The sequence below is a fragment of the Echeneis naucrates genome, chromosome 2 (genome assembly GCF_900963305.1).
Source record: "Echeneis naucrates chromosome 2, fEcheNa1.1, whole genome shotgun sequence".
In the NCBI taxonomy this organism is placed as follows: Eukaryota; Metazoa; Chordata; class Actinopteri; order Carangiformes; family Echeneidae; genus Echeneis; species Echeneis naucrates.
The window spans coordinates 20575708-20593712 of record NC_042512.1 but is presented as its reverse complement, the minus strand read 5'-3'; the positions used below and the strand labels follow the sequence as shown (position 1 = coordinate 20593712).

The 18005-nt window shown below is 44.2% G+C and overlaps 1 protein-coding gene across 3 annotated transcripts; it reads right to left on the bottom strand.

Moving 5' to 3' along the window:
• Positions 1 to 1545: 1545 nt before the first annotated feature.
• LOC115056353 (interphotoreceptor matrix proteoglycan 2-like) lies at positions 1546 to 17503 on the bottom strand. Of its 3 annotated transcripts, XM_029522737.1 has the most exons (22): positions 17468 to 17503; positions 16971 to 17375; positions 16585 to 16785; positions 16065 to 16231; positions 15957 to 15985; positions 15740 to 15772; positions 14698 to 14732; positions 11432 to 13965; positions 11190 to 11351; positions 9766 to 9824; positions 9661 to 9681; positions 8714 to 8940; positions 8572 to 8633; positions 8162 to 8390; positions 6073 to 7799; positions 5766 to 5985; positions 4189 to 4399; positions 3838 to 4026; positions 3525 to 3759; positions 3342 to 3421; positions 3023 to 3079; positions 1546 to 2711 (listed from the first exon to the last, which is right to left on the bottom strand). In XM_029522737.1, the coding sequence occupies exons 2-21, from the start codon at positions 17047 to 17049 to the stop codon at positions 3046 to 3048; spliced, it is 6534 nt and encodes a 2177-aa protein (XP_029378597.1). In that variant the 5' UTR covers positions 17050 to 17375; positions 17468 to 17503; the 3' UTR covers positions 1546 to 2711; positions 3023 to 3045. The 3 variants fall into 3 exon arrangements, with proteins under 3 accessions (XP_029378597.1, XP_029378578.1, XP_029378588.1); XM_029522718.1 differs by having other exon boundaries at positions 9661 to 9824; XM_029522728.1 differs by having other exon boundaries at positions 5766 to 5967; positions 9661 to 9824.
• Between the last annotated feature and the right edge of the window lie 502 nt (positions 17504 to 18005).

Here is an 18005-nt window from a genome sequence, read left to right as displayed (position 1 = left end):
CAACATCAGCACAGAGATCTGTTCAACAGCCACAAATAGAATCTATATGCAGTGACATATGTACAAATTTTTCTGACATTGATTTGAAGTTATTTTAACCCTGAACACATTGAACATCACTTTCTTCTCAAAGAACCCCAAGTGACCTTTAATGATAAGTTCAAAGGTGTGCAGGTCACTGAACTCTTAGTTGGACTGATACACTTCAGGTCAGCTGGTACAACTAACCCATACAGTTACTCTATCAGAAAGCTTTTTATTTTAGGAAGAAGTATGAACTTCGTAATAACAACTAAACTTAGCTAGATTTTTAAATAGAGAAAAGCTCAATTTGTCAGTAATTTGTTAAGCTGTTGGTGCAACAGCAAGAAAAGCCACTGCATTTGATAGAATCAAACATTAAAAATCCATGTTCCATTTCTCCGATATGAATACTCACACATGCCAACCAGGCCCAGTCTGATCCGGAACCAGTTCATTTTCTCTTCTTTTGGTCGGTACATTTGTCCAAACGACAGAATTGCAAGAGGAAAAATTTGGGGGAAAAAATAGAAAACACTGACAATATGACTTACAAACTGTTAATAATACGACAACAATTCATGTTTGTTTTTCTGATGTGTTGTCACTTTCACCGGTTATTCCTGAAGAAATCAGGTAAAATAAGCAAAATAACTTGAACAAATAACCTGTGTGTCACTCGGTTTCCGGCTCAGACTGACTGTAATTCAAAATACATGATAACTAATGTAATTACTTCATATCATTTTACCATTTTTCTCCTGTTGCTATAGTTCAGGACGACCCTCACCGTGCATGCGTGAGCCTCCAATAATCAGGCTGTCCATCACACACGGGAATAAATTTAGATTTATTTATATTAATCAGTTTTTACTTAATGATCTTCATTCTGTAATTCTAAATCAATTCAGTTGCTGTATCTATTTTTCTAAGTAATATAAAAATACACAGGAATGTTGTTGTTTATGTAAAATTGCACATTTCAACACTTATTACAGAATATTGTTAATTAAAACTACCTTTCCAAAAGCATTTAAATTAAACAAAGGATCATTTTTTTAAAAAAGGAAGAACAAGAAATAAGAGAATAGAGGAAACGTCCCATTAAATAGACCAGTCCATGTTTAAAAGTTTCATCTTATCATCTGAAGACATCTTAAAAATATAAAACACTGTGAGTAACATTTGAAGTCTCTGAAGAGAAAGCACAAAGAAATCATTCTGTAATTTATCACAAACTAATGTTGACAGACAATTCTGTGAAAAACATTGTCCTTTTATCTTAGAAATGTGTGAGTGAGTCAGTTTGTTCTTGTCTACTTACTCTAATTGGATGTACATCTGAGAAAACAACAGAAAACAATACAGACCGGTTAACCTGCAAACACATCCACCTCAATCAGCTGGACTGTTGGGCCAAGAAACCCGTGACTGAGTCAGCAGATTAAAAAAAAAAAAACAACAAACACATCGAAATAAACAACAACAAATATCAACTGTTTACTGCAAATATTTCATCTCTATTTAGATTTCTGACTTTCAGCAGAAATTCAAGTGAAAAACATATGAAGAAAAGTAACTAAAAGTAAACAAATATGGGGAGATGTTTCTGTCATCAGGGTGCATTTTTATTCCTCAGGGTTCAATCCTGACTTTGTCCTTTATTCTTTTTTCTGTATCTCAGTTGAAGGGTCAAAAACAAGTTATCTCATTTAGACAAGACACTGAGCCTGAGTGAAATAAGTTGTGCACTAACAAGTTGTACTGCTCATGCAAATGTGGGAAAAGGAAAGCATTTTTGCAAATGTCTCAATTTAACAAGCTCTTATCTCAAAATCAAAAAGTGATATCTCACGTTAACATGTTAATATTGTGTGTAAACAGATATTTTCTAAAACCATTCCTCTAGTTGTTAAGAATTAAAATGATGCTATAGACTTCCTGTCAGTAACAACATGCAAACACTCACCATTCAGACTTAAAAAATGTGCATAGATGACAGTGATGAGCTACACATGAACTACACTTCAGTTAACGTTCAAGCATCGATTGAGAAATGTAAACATTGGTGTGAATCGCAGGCGTGTTGGCTCGCGTTCAGTAAGCAGCCTGTTGGACAAGTTAATTATGATTTAACATCAAGGGCTAAAAGAGTCTATCATCAACTTCCAAAACAGCAATGAGCTGAAGGCACTGAGGGGGCAAAGTCATAGCTACGATGGAAAAAAAAAACATGTATGCAAAATTTTTAAAGCAATCTAAAGGATTCTGTGAAATGGAAACTAAAAGATAACGTTCTCACTGATGACTAGTCATCACAAATCAGAACCTCAGAGACGTGTTTCTTTCTGCTATAGCAGCGATGTGCTGTTTGGGACAGAAACAGGAACAGGCAGAACCATGACATGCAGAGTAAGACAAAGTTCTCAGCAGTGAACACAGACTGAAGAGTGAGAAACAAACAGCTCAGGAGATGAAAACAACAAGTATTCACACAGATAAAGGTCAGAAGAACAGGTGACCCTGCAGAGGTCAGAGTTCACTGCAGGATCCCTGCAGCAGGAAACCAGTCCCACAGTGAAGAAGGAGTCCTCAAAGGTTCAGCATGTCATCACCTTTACAGTAGGTCAAGCCAATCAGCAGCAAGATGAAGACAAATTCCTCCTCAAGTCCAAGACGGAGGACGGACTCTGTTGGGACACGGGTGGAGGAGGACGACACCTTAAGCTCTCCCAATCAACAACAACCAAGAATCACATTCATTCACTTCATTTGGTCATAAACTGAATCAGCAATTAAACGGCTGAAGATTATTCCACTGCTCTAACTCTCAGCTTTTATTTTGAAAGGGGACACCAGGTACGATAAGATGCTGAGTAAAAAAAAATTACATTTTGTCTGCTGAAAGAAACATCCAGTCACAGAGCTCCATATTCAGGCTCTGTCTGGACAGGGGTCATTGGCTCAATGAACGCTAAGGCTCATCAGTACTGTAGGTTACCTGGACATGGTTTTCTCTCCCTTCTATGTGGTGGAGCTGCCCCTCCTCTCCAGGAATCTGTCCCACAGAAGAGAGGACTGGATTAGTTTGGTGGTTTTGGCAGGTCAGGACCAGACCACAGAATGTCTCAGAATAAAAGCCCAAAAGTCAACGGTTGTGTGCCACTCCAAGTCTCCAATCGGTCCATCACACACATTTTTACAGTTTTGTATAAACTTATGACTTATTTGTCACATTGTTTAATCATTTCTGCATGTGTGTTCATTGATTAATCTGAGCCTATGAGATCAGGATCAAAGTGCAGTTTCAGGCCACTTACACTTGAGTTTGTCGCACAAAGTCTGCAAAGTGTTGGTCCCTGGAACACAACTCGATGATCCTCAGGCGCTCTTGGATCTCCTGCAGGGGTCAGAGGTCATCACAGAACAAATGATAATGAAACAGTGAGTCTGATCGGTTTGATGCTGTCAAGTGATCAGTCTTCGACAAATGAACGAGTCACCTCTTTGCTGAGCGCGGTGTTCTGGTAGACGTGTTGTATCTCGTCACTGCTGAGGTCTTTGGCGCCATCTGCACTCATAGAGCTGCTGTACTCGGGGAAGCCGGGATCTCGCCGGCAGTGGTACCTAGGTACGTCATCTTCGTAGCGCCGGTAGTACTGGGCGGTGACCGGGTCACTCTCAAACATGGGGTTGAACTTGGTGGCGCGCTCCAGCGTTGGGACACTGTCCCCCCGTCTACAAAGGGTAAAATTTAAATGTTAGTTTGACTCTTCGACGCCATTTGGAACAGATTTAGATGTGGCAGTTTCTTGCCTCAGTGGATCTTCACTGTCCTCTCCATCATACTGCTCACGCAGCGTCCGCGCCAGGAAAAAAATTATACCGGCTGCCACCATGAGGAAACCAGCCACAGAGGCAATGGCAATGCCCACGACCAGCGGCTCAGAAACATACTCCTCGCAGTGCTCACCACGATACCACCAGTTCTCTCCGACTCGACACCTGTAGGAAATAGTTTGAGTACAGTGAAACAGGCCAGCTGAAAGTTTAGTTCAATGATCGTTTCTTAAATGTTTCATTGCTTAAAAGATAAATGAATTCAAAAATGAAACTCTCTCTGAATCAGGTGACCCACAAAGAAACGTGCTCTGAGGCTCCCCCCACCTGCAGATGGCGCCCTTCCCAGGGATGATGTCACATTTGCCATCATTGAGGCAGAAATCGTATTGCACTTCGCATACACTCTGACAGGGCAGGCCGTCCACACTCAGGTACCCGGCATCACATACACACTCTGCCTCGCTTGACCACCGGTTCACCATACACCTGGAGAACTTGTTGCAAGCCTGGAACTTACAGGGATCCGCCCGGTCACCTGACAGGAAACAGCAGGAGGACAAAGACACTTTAGAGACGAGGAGGAGCTGATAGAAAGTCAGAGGGAGGACTTTGGTTCTTCATTGTATTTCATACGGCCCTGTGATGGACTGTGGTGGACGTGCTGCTGCAGTGGAAAGCGTTGGCTCAAGTGAAGTAGGCGGGTTTACAGTGATGAAGTTGTCCTGGTGAGTCAGTGCTGTGTTTCAGAGCGATCAGGCGTCAGGAGCTGCTCTGATTGGCTCAGACAGATTAAGGAGCTGCAGCTCAGCACAGATGAAGGAAACTGGACGTCTCACCTAAACAGATTGTCAGCTGGGCGATTCATCCTGCTGTGGAAAAAAATATACCGACTCCATCACACTCACGCCACGCGAGGACAGAGTGGCCACACTCTGCCATTTCAAGACACCTGTCAAAATAAAAGTCCTTCCTGTACAAAGCAAAACATTAAGAGACTTCAGGAGGCGGCACTAAGAACTTCACCATCTGACTCAAATCTGTCTGAAACCGCAGATGAAACATTTCCCAAACATTATTCAGTCTGAACTATGGTGTCATGTGATACCAAAGCACGAACCATCCCGCATCCCCACAGAGCAGTTGAAGCTGCAGCCATGATGTTGATTCATCGGTGAGTCATTGTGTGCCCTGCTGCTGCTCAGGTTCTTCACAGACAGATTATCTGCAGTATTAGAGCAGAGTCCTGACAGCAGAAACACCGTCAAAGCTGCTGAGCTGCTGCTGATAAACTGAGGATTCAGCTGAGCCCAAGTAGCATGAAACATCCGATAAGGATGCTGACACATCCAGGATGTCCACAAACACAACCTGAAGGCCACACACTGTTACACACATCCAACAACATACGAAAGGACACAGCCCCCTTCCAGGAAAACAGCAACCCTCCATTCCAGGACTTTTATTTAACTATTTAAGACGTTGAATGTCCACACTAAGAAGAACACGTTGGAACGAGACTACAAACCTAAACAAGGAAATAAAAAAATTACATTAATCAATTTAATAAAGGTTATAAAAATTATGATTTCCAAATGGTAAGCACACATTCTGACTGCTCAACTTATTTATGGCACTGGTACCTTCCAGTTCACCTCATCTTTGTTTTGTTAATAAAAATGTTTCTGATGTTTGTCATTTGATCTTGTACAAACAAATATTTGTGGAAGTTGGACATCTTTTCGAATATGTAAACAGAATTAGATAAATGTGTTTGTTTATGTGTTTATTGCTTTGTGTATTATTATTATTATTATTATTACTTCAATATTTAATCTTTTGGGGGGTTCTTTTAAATATTCATCATAAAATTAACAAATTTATAAAATAAATAAAAAAAATACCTGATTCCACATCCAGTGAGTACTTATCAATGGCCAGGTTCATGGTCTGGTAGGCCGTGTTGGCAAAATCCTCCAGGATCAGGTAGACCACGTTTGTGACTCCTTTTGGAACCGGTTTCCCAAACCTCATCCTGCTGTTAACCACAATGCTGCCATTCCTGAAGTTGAGGATCTCCAGGTTCTGGAAGTTGTTCAAGTTGGACTGCAGGTATGGGACAAGCTGTGATGTGGACATAAAAACACATCAAGAACTTTATATCCAGGTCTGAGGATTTGATCAGGGAGACCAGATTCTTTGAGTCCTCACCAGCTGTAAGAATCGTTGTTCCAGGGCCTTGTACTCAGGGGAGCTCTTGTTGAAAAGGTCCATGGAGAACGCCATGTTTGTCACTCTCAAGCTGAAGAACACAGTGAGGGCTCGACCAGGTCGGGTTGGTAATGCAATGGCATCCAGATCTGACCCCTGAGCTCCGCTGTAGAAGCCACTACTGTCGCCTTCGGTTGCCACATCACCATACTGGAACACGTCAAAGCTGACATCGAGGCTTGGCAGGTCAGAGAAGTCGTGCTCAGACATCGGGATGTCCATCACTGACGAGCCGTCTCTGACTTCCTGAAGAGAGGAGGATGTTGTCCGAAGGATTTCTGTGTTCACCTTGTCATGTGATATCTCCATCAACTCCTCATTGTGTGACGCTGCACCAGGTGGCCTTTCTGTATTGTCTATTGGAGCACTTTCTGTTTCATTTGTGATGTCCAGTGTCACTGTGGTCACCTCAGGGTATGGAGGATGGATTGGAATTTCCTCCTCATCTTCGTGGTGAACCAGATCCTCGTCCTCAGGCACAGAGTCTGACACACGGGTGAAAGGTGAGTCCTTCTCAGGTGACAGCGCAATGCTACTGATGTCGTCTGAGCTTTTGGATAGAGTCTCCGGAGCCACAGTCACAGTGGTGATAACCATGACTTTATCCACGACGACGTCTCTGTCCAGGACCGGTGTTGCTGTGGGTGAAGGACCAATGGTTTCAATGTGTTGCTCTTCCAAACTCTCAACCTCAGCACGACTTGCAGGTCCAAACTGCAATGGTTGTTCCGTGATTATTTCAGAACTCGATTCCCGGAGTGCCTGGAGTTCCATAGGAAGCAACTCTTTGTTTGAGGAGGAGTCAGAATTGGAGACTTCAGGAGAAAGACTGAACTCGAGTTCTTCCATCTCTGCTACATCTCCTTCTGTTAGAGACGTAGATGTGAGAACTGGACCCGTCTCTGCTTCAGAAATCACTTTCACCTCTTCAGTGGTTTCTTCCATATGGACAGGTGAATCTGTCGGTGCTGTAGAGGCCTCAGGGGTCCTGGTTTCAGGTCCAGGAGAACCTGTGGCTGGCACCATCATCAAATGTGGTTTGGTTAGCATGTAGTCATCATAAACACCTGATGCTTCAACTGTTTGCACTGAGAGTTCAACAGTCAAAGTTCCTTTGGATGAAAAAACAGGCACGTGTGTTGTGGTTGTGTACCGCGGGTCAGTGCTGATGTGCGGTGTGACCAAGACCTGACCCAGAATAGTTTCCTCAAAACCTCCATTTGACAGGGACTCATCAGAAACGGGAACTCCTGCTGTGGGTAAAGAGACTTCAGGGGATTCTGTTGTTGCTAATTCATCATCATTCTCTGTGGCTGGGAACTGAACAACTCCCTCCCCGTCCTGACCTTCATCCTCCTCATCAGTCTCCTCCAGATCAGGTGGTGGCAGAATATCCAGGCTGCCATCCTCCACATTGTAAAATCCAGTCCTGTCAGATGTCACCATAGGTTGCCAGGACCAGAGATCAGCTCCCTGGCCGTCTCCAGAGAAGCCAGAGCCAGATCCATCATCCAACGTGTTCTCAGTGCCAGTCTGAGTTTTCAGTGGTTTGGGGGGGGGCACAGCGGAACCTACAGGACTGACTGCATGGTCCCCTCTGGGGGTATCGTCCCCAGCACCAGGAGCATTATTAAGGAGGAATCCCTCATCTTCAATATTTCCAGTATCTGTGAAGAAGATAAACACATGGGACATTTTACTGCTGGGATCTAAGTCCACTAAGCCCAGAACAACAGGAACAGGAACACACACTGAGAACCGAGAGACACATTTTTTGATGGAGACCACATCATCAGAAGAACGACCTGTTTTATCTTTAGACTCTGATTTTAACTCCAGGCCATTTTCTGATTTTAGATTGATGAGCAGCAGTATTTCTTTCACTCATTAGACCGGTTCTGTTTTTCTTTTGCAGTGATGTTGATGATGATGATATTGATGATCTGATGACACTAAGTTAATTTTATTTTATCAGATATGATACACTTGGTTCCTGAATTATATTTATATATAAAATACTTTCACTTACTGTCGAGACTCAGCTCCAGGTTAAACATCTTGTCAGATTCAGTGGGCTGTGGTGGAGCCGTGCTCTCGTCAAACATGAAGACGTCGTTCTCGCTCATTTCACCGCCCTGCAGGCCTTTCCAGGAGTGGAAGGGGTTAAACAGAAAGTCGTCCTTCTTCAGGTACACATCGCTCCTGTCCACCTCGTGGCTCGGAGCATCAGGAGGCTTTTCTGCTGCCAGAACGTTGTCCTGAGAACAGACCTTGGGCTCAGTTTGTTCCTCCGACAACTGCACGTTTAACACCTTTCACAGATTCGTGATTCCAACTGATCAACCCTGACCTCTGACCTTTGAAGCTGTAATGGCGTCTGGTTGGTCAGATTTTACAAATGAGGATAAACACGGACGTCTGTGTTACTGCTGCACTCACCATGTTGTCGTCGACATCTGCCGGTTGGCTCGTAGGCTTCACAGGTAGCAACAAGTTTTGTGCTGCAGAGAAGAAACGTTACACTCTGTTAGAGTCAGAACTTTGGTCTGTCCTCTGGTCTCACCTGGTTCTGCTGTCGTACCGTTCTCCAGGCTGCTGTTGGTCATGAAGTTGTCTTTGTGCAGCGCCTCCGTGATGTAGTTGCGGAAGTCTGTAATAGTGTAGACGACAGTGGGCTGCTCGGCCGCTCCAGGGTAGTTTTTCTCCACCATGTTGTTCTTAAAGGAGATGAAGTCCAGCGTCTCGTTGGAAATGCCGCCAGCATCAACTTCCAGAGTTATGGCATAATGGACCAGGACCACCAGACCCCTGAGAGGAAAGAGGACAAGTGACGCTGATGGGTTTTCTCCTCTGTACTCAAACAGACGGACTCAGTTTAATCTTTAAGAAAAACAAGAACTTAAGAAAATTTCTTGCTGTAAATTTCCTTCAGGATAATTAAAGTCTTTATCTAGCACTCTAAATGGATGCAGCTCAAAATGACACGTTTGGTGAAAAAGACATGAGAACATCTGTTGGTTCAGGTGAGTCAGTTACATGATGAAATGAATGTCACTGTGGAGCCTTAAACAGATTTTATCTGTTGTCACTGTTCAGTGAACATGAAAGAACATGATGGTTAAACATCTGTTCATTCTGTCTATTAGTCTGCTTCTCTCTCTGACCAGGACCCGAAAACTTTATGACCGGATCACTTTCCTCCTGTTGGCTCTGAGCTTCAGGCTTCACCTCACAGGTGAGTTTACAAGTCTCTGAGCTCTGCAGTCACACATTGACGGGGGTGCAAACCTGCCGTAACCTTTCACAGTTAATCCTGCGACAGCTGCAGATGGAGCAGCCTCTTATCCCACTTAAGAGATGATGACTATTGTTAAGGACATTAAGTAGAAAGTGGAGCAGAGGTGAAAGGGAGGGGGGAATCTGACGAAATCAGTTACTGTGTAATACAGAGCTTCAGACACAACAAAGAGAAGAGTTACTTCAGTCAGTTCTGATCAGCTGATCACAGCTGTTGACACAAACACTCACCTGTCAAGGTCCTTCTGAGGCCTGAGGACACAAGCATGATGGTGGCTGTTACTCCACTTTGGATGTAATAGGACTGAATAATTTAAATGTGCGTGTAAATCAAACCTGAACTCGACAATGTAAACGTTCTTGAAGCCCGGCAGCTGCTCAAAGGCGTCTTCGATCTGTCGATGGAGTCAAAAGGGATCATTAGTCTGAGACAAACTCTGTCACCCTAACCCTTTCATCAGCTGGCAACATACAGATGTTATCAGCTGGTCTGTCACTCAGATTTTGGCTCTGATCATGTGAGCACCTGGAGGGTCAGGATGATCCTGAATGACAGATGTCATTTAAATGTGTCTGGAATAAAGCTGCTGCTGCTCAGTGTTTTTTATTTGGAGTAAAGAGTGACATCAGATGTCAGTGTGCCGTGGCTGCACTCTGCTGTTTCTATTAGCTCCGTTATCGACTTCATATTCCCTCATTAATGACCCCAACCTGTTCAAACCATAAACTGACTTCCCACGTCACTGAGCCTTAAAACCTCCCGGCAGTGAAGGAACACACCGGCGCTCTATGCTTTCCTGGCAGCAGCCATTTTTCCAGCAGCTCAAAATGAGTCACTGCTCGTATACTGCAGGTCCTCAGAAGTTTTCCAGCACTGTTCCCGCCTCGCGGCTCGTATAGTTCGTATTGCTGGCAGAACCCGGGAAACTGAGCCGTAAAGAGTAAAGATCCTTAATGCATGAAAACAGGCAAAGCCTTTAAAGCAGAGCCAAACTCCTGAGTCTGCAATCCAGAGGAAACCACAAAGAAAGTCAGTTTGGTAATGAGTTTGGATGTCAGACAGAGAGCAGCAGAGGAGAAGTAACAGAGGGAGTGAGGAAAGGAAGCAGGAGGTGATGGCAGGAAGCACAACAATCCCTGAAACACAACTCTGTGGATTCCTCGGTTTTACACAACATGTCAACAACATGAGTCACACTGAAGTCACACTGAGCTTCAGCCTCATACACTTCTGTTCTTCATGTTGAAATCAAGAAACACATCTAATTAACTATTAGCTTGAAGCTAACTGCTAATATCATCTGAGTTTCAGCTGACGCTCCTGTTAACTTTGAATGCTAATGTGGCTAGCGCAGCTCAGACAGTGACATCTGTTAGCAATGCTAAACAGCAGCATGCAGCACCAGAGAGACCTCCACAGACTCAGAGACCCTCATAGACCCTGAGAAAGAACATCTCAAGAAGTTTTGTTACCAACTTATTTTCTTCAAATGTTGATTTGGGCTAAACTGGTGAAGATGGAATGAAGGTCTGTAAACAGACAGTTCAAATATGGACTGAAAACATCCATCAGTCAAATCTGAGTGAGCTCAGGAGCACAAATCAGGAGGCATCAGGGTGGAGGAGACATCAATTTATGTTTAGTATAATTCATTGAAAATAATTGGAAATCCTGAAGAATGATTCTTACTGATCACATCAGCAGATGTAAGTGTAACTTAACCTAACCTGTCATGAGACAGCCCTGAACGTGGTCTCACCTTTTGTGTGAAGTGTCTAGCCAGCTGCTGGTAGTGGAAGCTGCTTTGGTCTCTCAGGGCGTTGTTGTAGGTTTCTCCTCTCAGCTTGATGCTGAGCTCCACAGCCTGGTCCCTCAGGGGTCTCGGGGGCCGTAAAAGGGTGTCATCTATCTCATTACCGATCTGAATGTGCAAGAAACAAACACAGGGTCATTCAGATCCTGGTCATGTCTGGGACCTGGAAAGGCTCTGCTGTTACTCACTGAGTTCTCCTCCTCATCTTCTAACCCAAAACCATTGTTTCCCAGGACGTTGTCTTCCACGTCATACGGCCTCTCAGTCAGATCTGGGAAGTTACCGTTATTGTACTCTACTATGTACTTGGTCGTGACCTCCAAAGATGTAGTGGCAGTTGTCAAATCAGCGGCAGCACCCCGGTCCATCTCTGCAGGAACACCCCCAAAAGAGTCTGGTGTGATTTCATCTAATGACTCTGATGGAGCTTCCTCTGTAAGATCAACAGAGATAATTTCACCAGGTTCATGAGGAACCTCTTTTGGTGCAACAGTGACTTTAGCTGGAGCTCCACCTTCTTCAAGTTTGACCTCTGGGATATGTTCTTTTGGGGATTCTGGGGTTTCTACCCCTGAAGTTGTCCCTCCATGACTGAGAGTCATCACCTCTAGATATGATTCACTCTGAGACTCTGGGTCAATTTTTTCATCAACTTCTGGGACCTCAATGGAAAGCTTCACCACCTTGCTGGTTTCTGAAGGTTCCTCCCCCGGAGAGTCTCTTGAAGGCTCCAGCATTTCCTTTGGTTCAGGTGTTTCCTCCCCTTCATTGCTGGGCATTAAGACCTCTGTGTCCTCTAGAACGGTTACAATAACAGTGACCTCCTCATCATATTCGAAAGGGATCTTTGGGATGGCCTCTGAAATGTCTGGTTCCATTCCCTCTGTTCCTGGTTCTCCAAAGCCATCGTGTTCTTCAGACGTTATGTCTCCAACCTCTGATATTTCACCTCCATCAGATTCCTGTGTTTTGTCCTCAGATGTGACAGTGAGATCAGCCTGTTCCTCCTCAGATACAACTTCAGTTCCTACTGTTAGTTTCAGCTCTTCTGCAAATTCTTCTTCAGATTCTGGTTCTTGTTGTTCTTCTATATGTTCTGATTCTTCTTCAGCTTTCACATTTCGTGTTGGCTCGCCTGTTGGTCTGATCTTTTCTTTAATGTTGTCTTCCAGTGTTAGTTCTTCTGTCGCTTCTGTATCCTTACTGGTCTTTGTTTCTTCTACAGGTTCTGGCTCTGGTGCAGTTTCAGTGTCATCTGTTTCTTCTCCAGCTTCAGTTGGCTCTCCAGCAGGTTCTCTTATTTGTTCTTTTGTTTCTGTCCTTGGTGGCTCTTCACTTACTGTTGGTGTTGTAGCTTCCACTGGCTCTTCTTTTGTGAGAATGACTGAAGCTTCTTTTTCCTCCACCTCTGCTTCATTAGCTAATGGTTCTTCTGTTGTTTCTAACATTTCCTCTTGTGGCTCCTTGATATTTCCTGCTTGAATTTCTTGTTCTGCTTCTTCAACAGCAGTCTGACTTTTCTCTTTGACGCCTGCCAATGTTGTTACATCTTCAAAAGCAGCTTCAGCTGTATCTTCAGTTACAATTGAAGCTTCATTGTGTCTGGGCTCTGCCTCCTCTTCAGGTTGGTCTGGTCTTTCTGTTACTTCTTCTTTTACTGTTTGGTCCAGAGCATCTTTCCCTGTTGATGTAGTATTTTCTTGTTTGTCCTCAATGACATCAGAGTCTTCATCCAGTAGGATTGCAGCCTCAAAAGTGAGATTAGACGTTAGCTTTGGTTTGTCTGTGGTACTCAGAAGTGAAGCCTGGGACAGAGCTTCTGTTTCACCCGAGACATAATCTTGTTCTGGGGTCACACTTATGAATATTTTTACCTTTTGCTTTGACTCTGACTCTGTGTCTGTGATCAGAAATACATTTGGGGTGGTCTCTGTCTCTGTGTGAGGTCTGTCTGTCCATTGTGAAGAACGTTCAACTGTGGATTTTTGCTGCAAGTCATCCTCAGGTTCTTCAAGAACTGGTGCCTGGACTTGATCAGGCGCATCAGGCTCTGTTTCAGTGGTGAGCTCTGCTGGATCATCTTCACTTTGCTTCTCTAAATCCCCATCAGTCCATACCATATCTGGGATAAAATCCAAGGCATTGTCTGGAATGTCTTTAGTGTCTTGCCCCTCAAAGACGGTTATCTTGGTGATGGCTGGAGCCTCAGCGCCAGGTTTTGGGGATGTTCCCAGCCCTAATTCCCCTGGCATGGGAGCTTCTGTCATAGGTACAGTCAGGGCTTTGGTGAAAACCACCACAGCAGCGTCTGAGGGAGGCTCCTCCCCTGTAGGGGTAACCTCAATCACCAGTGTCTCAGGTAGAGCCATATCCTCAGGAAGGAAATCAGGGATGTTGTGCGCCGTTTTCTCCTTTGTTGTGTCTAATGCAGTTTTGGCATCTTTCCCATCGGAGGGAACATCCCCACCAACCTCTGATTCAACATCCTCAGTGTCCTCAGTCACGTCTCCGACTTCAGAGGGAACCTGAACATCAGTGATGACTGAAGCTGGACTTCCTGGAGTGATGCTGCCTCCAGGCTCCTGGACATCTTCAGGTGCAGCAGTCTCAGAAAATGATGTTACTGCAGTGTCTTTAACTGACACTTCGGCTGCTGAGATCAGAGGAGTCCACGTCGGCAAGCTTTGGTCAGTCGTCTCTGATCCGAAGATGAAGACCTCTCCTGTGAAGTGACACAATTAATAAATGAGGGTGTTTCTGTCGTAACTGTGACCTACAAAGCTAAACAATGAAACCTCTCACAGGTCTGGTCATCTGGTCTTGTCTGGATAATTACATGCATGTGTGAAGCTCAGAGGACTTTGTCCTCAACCCCCAACAAAAGAAGGAAAATAGATTATTAATCTATTGACCACAAACTCTCAGAGTGTCTGATACTGTGCAGGATCCAAAATAAAAACATGTTAGGAAGTCAACATTGGATGTCCTGCAGGTTTGCGCCGCCTGCTATGATCTCACTAACACTTTGTCTATCTCTGCTGCTCGCTCCATTGACCAGACTGCTGCCTGTAAATAGGCTTACAGATCTATTCTGAGAGCAGAGCGTGTGACAGGAATCAGCCTCTAGCACCCAGTCCTCACTCCATAAGACAGATTGGGGTGTAAGGTGAACACCTGATAACAGGCAGAAAACCTTTAGCTTTGTGTAAATGAAAGTCTGGGTTATCATCCACCAGGAGCGTCCGAAAGACTTTCAGCAGCTTGCTTAAAAGGAACTTCCAGACATAAGTTTTACGTCATGTAAACATATTCACCATCACAGTGAAACAAAAGCATGACCGATGACCGAGATAAAAGCTTTTAAACGTGAAGACTAGACTTGATCCACAGTCTTACATGCATAACATGTTTAATGAAAGAGGAAGAAGAGTCTGACAGAAGTTTGACCGTTTACCTGAATCTCCCATCTGGATGGTTGTTGCTTCAGAGCTGCAGCAGAAAACGAAAGAAAAGATTTCAGCAGATTAAAGTGAATGATAGTGACAGATGATTCGTTGTTGTAGATTAGAGTCAATCATTCATCTGTTTATATTCTCAATGGATATATGAAAAAGGTCCACTTGGTAATTTTTATTATTGGTAATTATTATTTTTGAGCTATTTATGCCTTTATTCAGACAGGAAGTGGCAGGGAAGCCGACAGAAAGCAGGAAGAGAGAGAGAGGGTCAGAATCGAACACGGGATGTTGTGATAACATGACATGCATTCTAACCACCTGACCACCCGCTCTGCCACTTCAGCACATTCAACAGAAAATCTTAAACATTTTTCTCACCTCAAAGACCAAACAGATAATTAATCCAGAACATTTTGATCCTGACTAATAGCCAGATAAAGACAATCATTAAAATTCAAACGAATGTCACACTAAAATATCCTAATAATGAAATAAGTGTCCAAAGCTTTAGAAATGCAAAGCTGCTGAAACAAATGGGGAATTTCTTCTATTTTACGACAAGCTCGGTTTCCGTCTCTGAAACATCAAAACAATATATTTTAGGATCTCTGACATCTATCAAGACTTTGGTTGCAGAAGCTCACACATAAAACCAACAAGTCAACAAATATGTCGTCTCATTAACAGAGAAAACATCTGTGGCTGCTTAAAATAGTTTGCATTCCCATTTAAATCCATTCTGAAGAGCCAGCACAGCTGGACCAGGGCCTTTTTACACTGAGCACGAACAGAAACCACACCACTGTGAAAGAGCAGCAAGACAGCAAACAGGCTCTCTCACTCACACTCACACACACACACGAAAGCTCCCTTTTGTTAGTCAAAGCAGCTGTTTTCAGTTCAATCAGCATGGAATAAACTCTGTCATTGAACTTCTATATTTGATTTATTTGTGTTTCTGTAACAACCTGATGTGCAAACATGTCTGTGGCATGTGACTGCCCTCATGTCTGTAACTTCATGTAGGTGAGTGTTTACCTGCATGGGGCGGGGCCTGAGGTGATGGGCATACTGCAGGTGATGAAACACAGCACAGGCATAAGTAAAGTCCAAAGTGGAACGTCAGAGTTAAAGACAAACCTCTGAGTCCTCATGTCTTCTCTGTGTTGATGGTGTTGATGTCAGAGACACTTTGTCTCTGACATCAACACCCACTCACAAGAACAAAACTGTCAACATACAGTCATACACTCACTTGTTCATTGTCGCCGCCATGGCAACTCTCTGAAAGACAGACACACATTGTCAGTGAGGGGTGTCACAGCTGACACATCAGACAGGAAGTGCTGCCTTGACAACTCACACTCCTGATGAGGTCGGCATGCTCCTCTGATTGGCTGAAGGATCTACCGATGTCCATGACGCTGATGGAGCTGTCCATGCAGCGACTGACCCAGTCCTGGTACTCGGCCCGTTCTGGGAGTCGGTCCCAGAAAATCTTAAAGGCCTCCCATACTGTCTCCTGACACACTGCAAAACACACACACATCACAAACCTGAAGCCATCAACTGTAAACTCCTCCCCCGGGACTGAAGTCCTGGTCCTGTAACAGAGGAGAGTGCAGACCTGGACCACGGCCTCGGACAAGCAGCCTGAAGACTGCTGTGTGAAGAAGCTGGTGTTTTTGCAGTGTATCTGCATGACCTCTGACCTCTGTTGGATTGGCTGCCCTTACTGATGACGGACTTTGACTTTAAGCTGGCAAGTCCGTTTGGATAAAGGGTTTGGAGAAACACCTCAAGTGTTAAAGAGAGAGATTTCACACTGCTGAAAAAAGACACAGAGGAGGATGGAGTGATTTCCTGTCTGCGTACAGACGTACCTCGGAGATGGAAGTAGATGAGATGGTTCGAAATGGCCTGGTCGAACGTCTCCTGAGTGCACAGTTTGATGCCGCTGGGAAACAAGATATTTCGTTTTGTACGAGTCAAAGCAGCATGTCCTCTGTGGAAGAGCTGCTCCTCCATCAGTTCGTCCAAATGCCCAACACGCTCTGAATCCAGCTTCCTGTCAGTACTGGCGACTACAAGGCAACAAAAGTTTACTGAAGCAGTGATATCAGTCCAGTTCAACATCGTTTAGACAGACCCTGAACATCTCAAATGCTGTAATTCCTCTAACTCTGATATAATTTATAATGCTCTGACATCACTTCGACCTGATAAAAGATTCCAAATGATTCTTCTGACTGAAAATGATCATACCAACCTGTTTCCATCCACATATATCCTGAAAGCAGCACGGCCCCGAGTGTCCACAGGACCAACTGTCCACACTTTCCAGCCATGTCTCAGAAAGTGTCTTCTGAAGCTCTGGCCCCAGACTCTGTGTCTGATTGTCACGCCCTCAGCTCATCAGTGGCCTCCTCCTTCCTGCTGTCCATCCACCACTAAGCATGAGGCAGAAACTTCAAAGAGGAAATGGAAGGATCTGGTCCGGAGCGGGTCTGCCCTGACGTGGTGTCTCCGGTGGATCGATGCCTGCTGTCAGTTGAGCAGATGGGACTTTGCTGCTGGTGGAGATTTCTCTCTCTTTGCTCTAATCCTATTTGTTAAGCTACTGGAGCGGATGAGTGTCAGAGTGGAGGCACAGCGGAGTGACCGCTCAGCGCCGCTGCAAGGAAATCAAACACATCGACCACATTTCACAGGAAGTTCCCCTTTATACAAACCATCAGCCGAAAAAACAGACAGCGTGTTTTATACCTGGACTCCAACAGGGTCTTTCTGCAATGGTTCACCCGTGTCCCTGTGCAAATAAAACCCATAAACCTTAAAATGAACACAAATATGAATTATTCATTCTCATGATTATTTATACTCAGTATATAAATTTAATAAACATTTTATCACACAATAAAATAGAGACTCACATAGAAGCTATAGGTTAAATAATTGTTTCCACTGGCCTCCTTGGATGGAATCCAGTTAGGATTCAGCCAGGGGTCAGGAAAGTGGTTTCAGAGATGACCTGAACGCGCTGTGAGGTCAATAACCCTAACCCTTACCCCAGAGTCTGAGTCTGGTTGGGAATCAGGATCGGTTTTCCATCTTAACTTCAGGACTCACTTAGATTATTTTGGGGAGGCGGGATGAAACTTTTTGAAGCCCTAAATTGTCTAATCTGAACCTCCCATCGCTCAGATTAGACCTCTCTGCAGGCAACCAAATGATCTCCTTGCCAAATACCAGACCAGGGTCAGACCGGTACTGGCTCAGGTTTTTGAATTTTCTGTTCTTATTA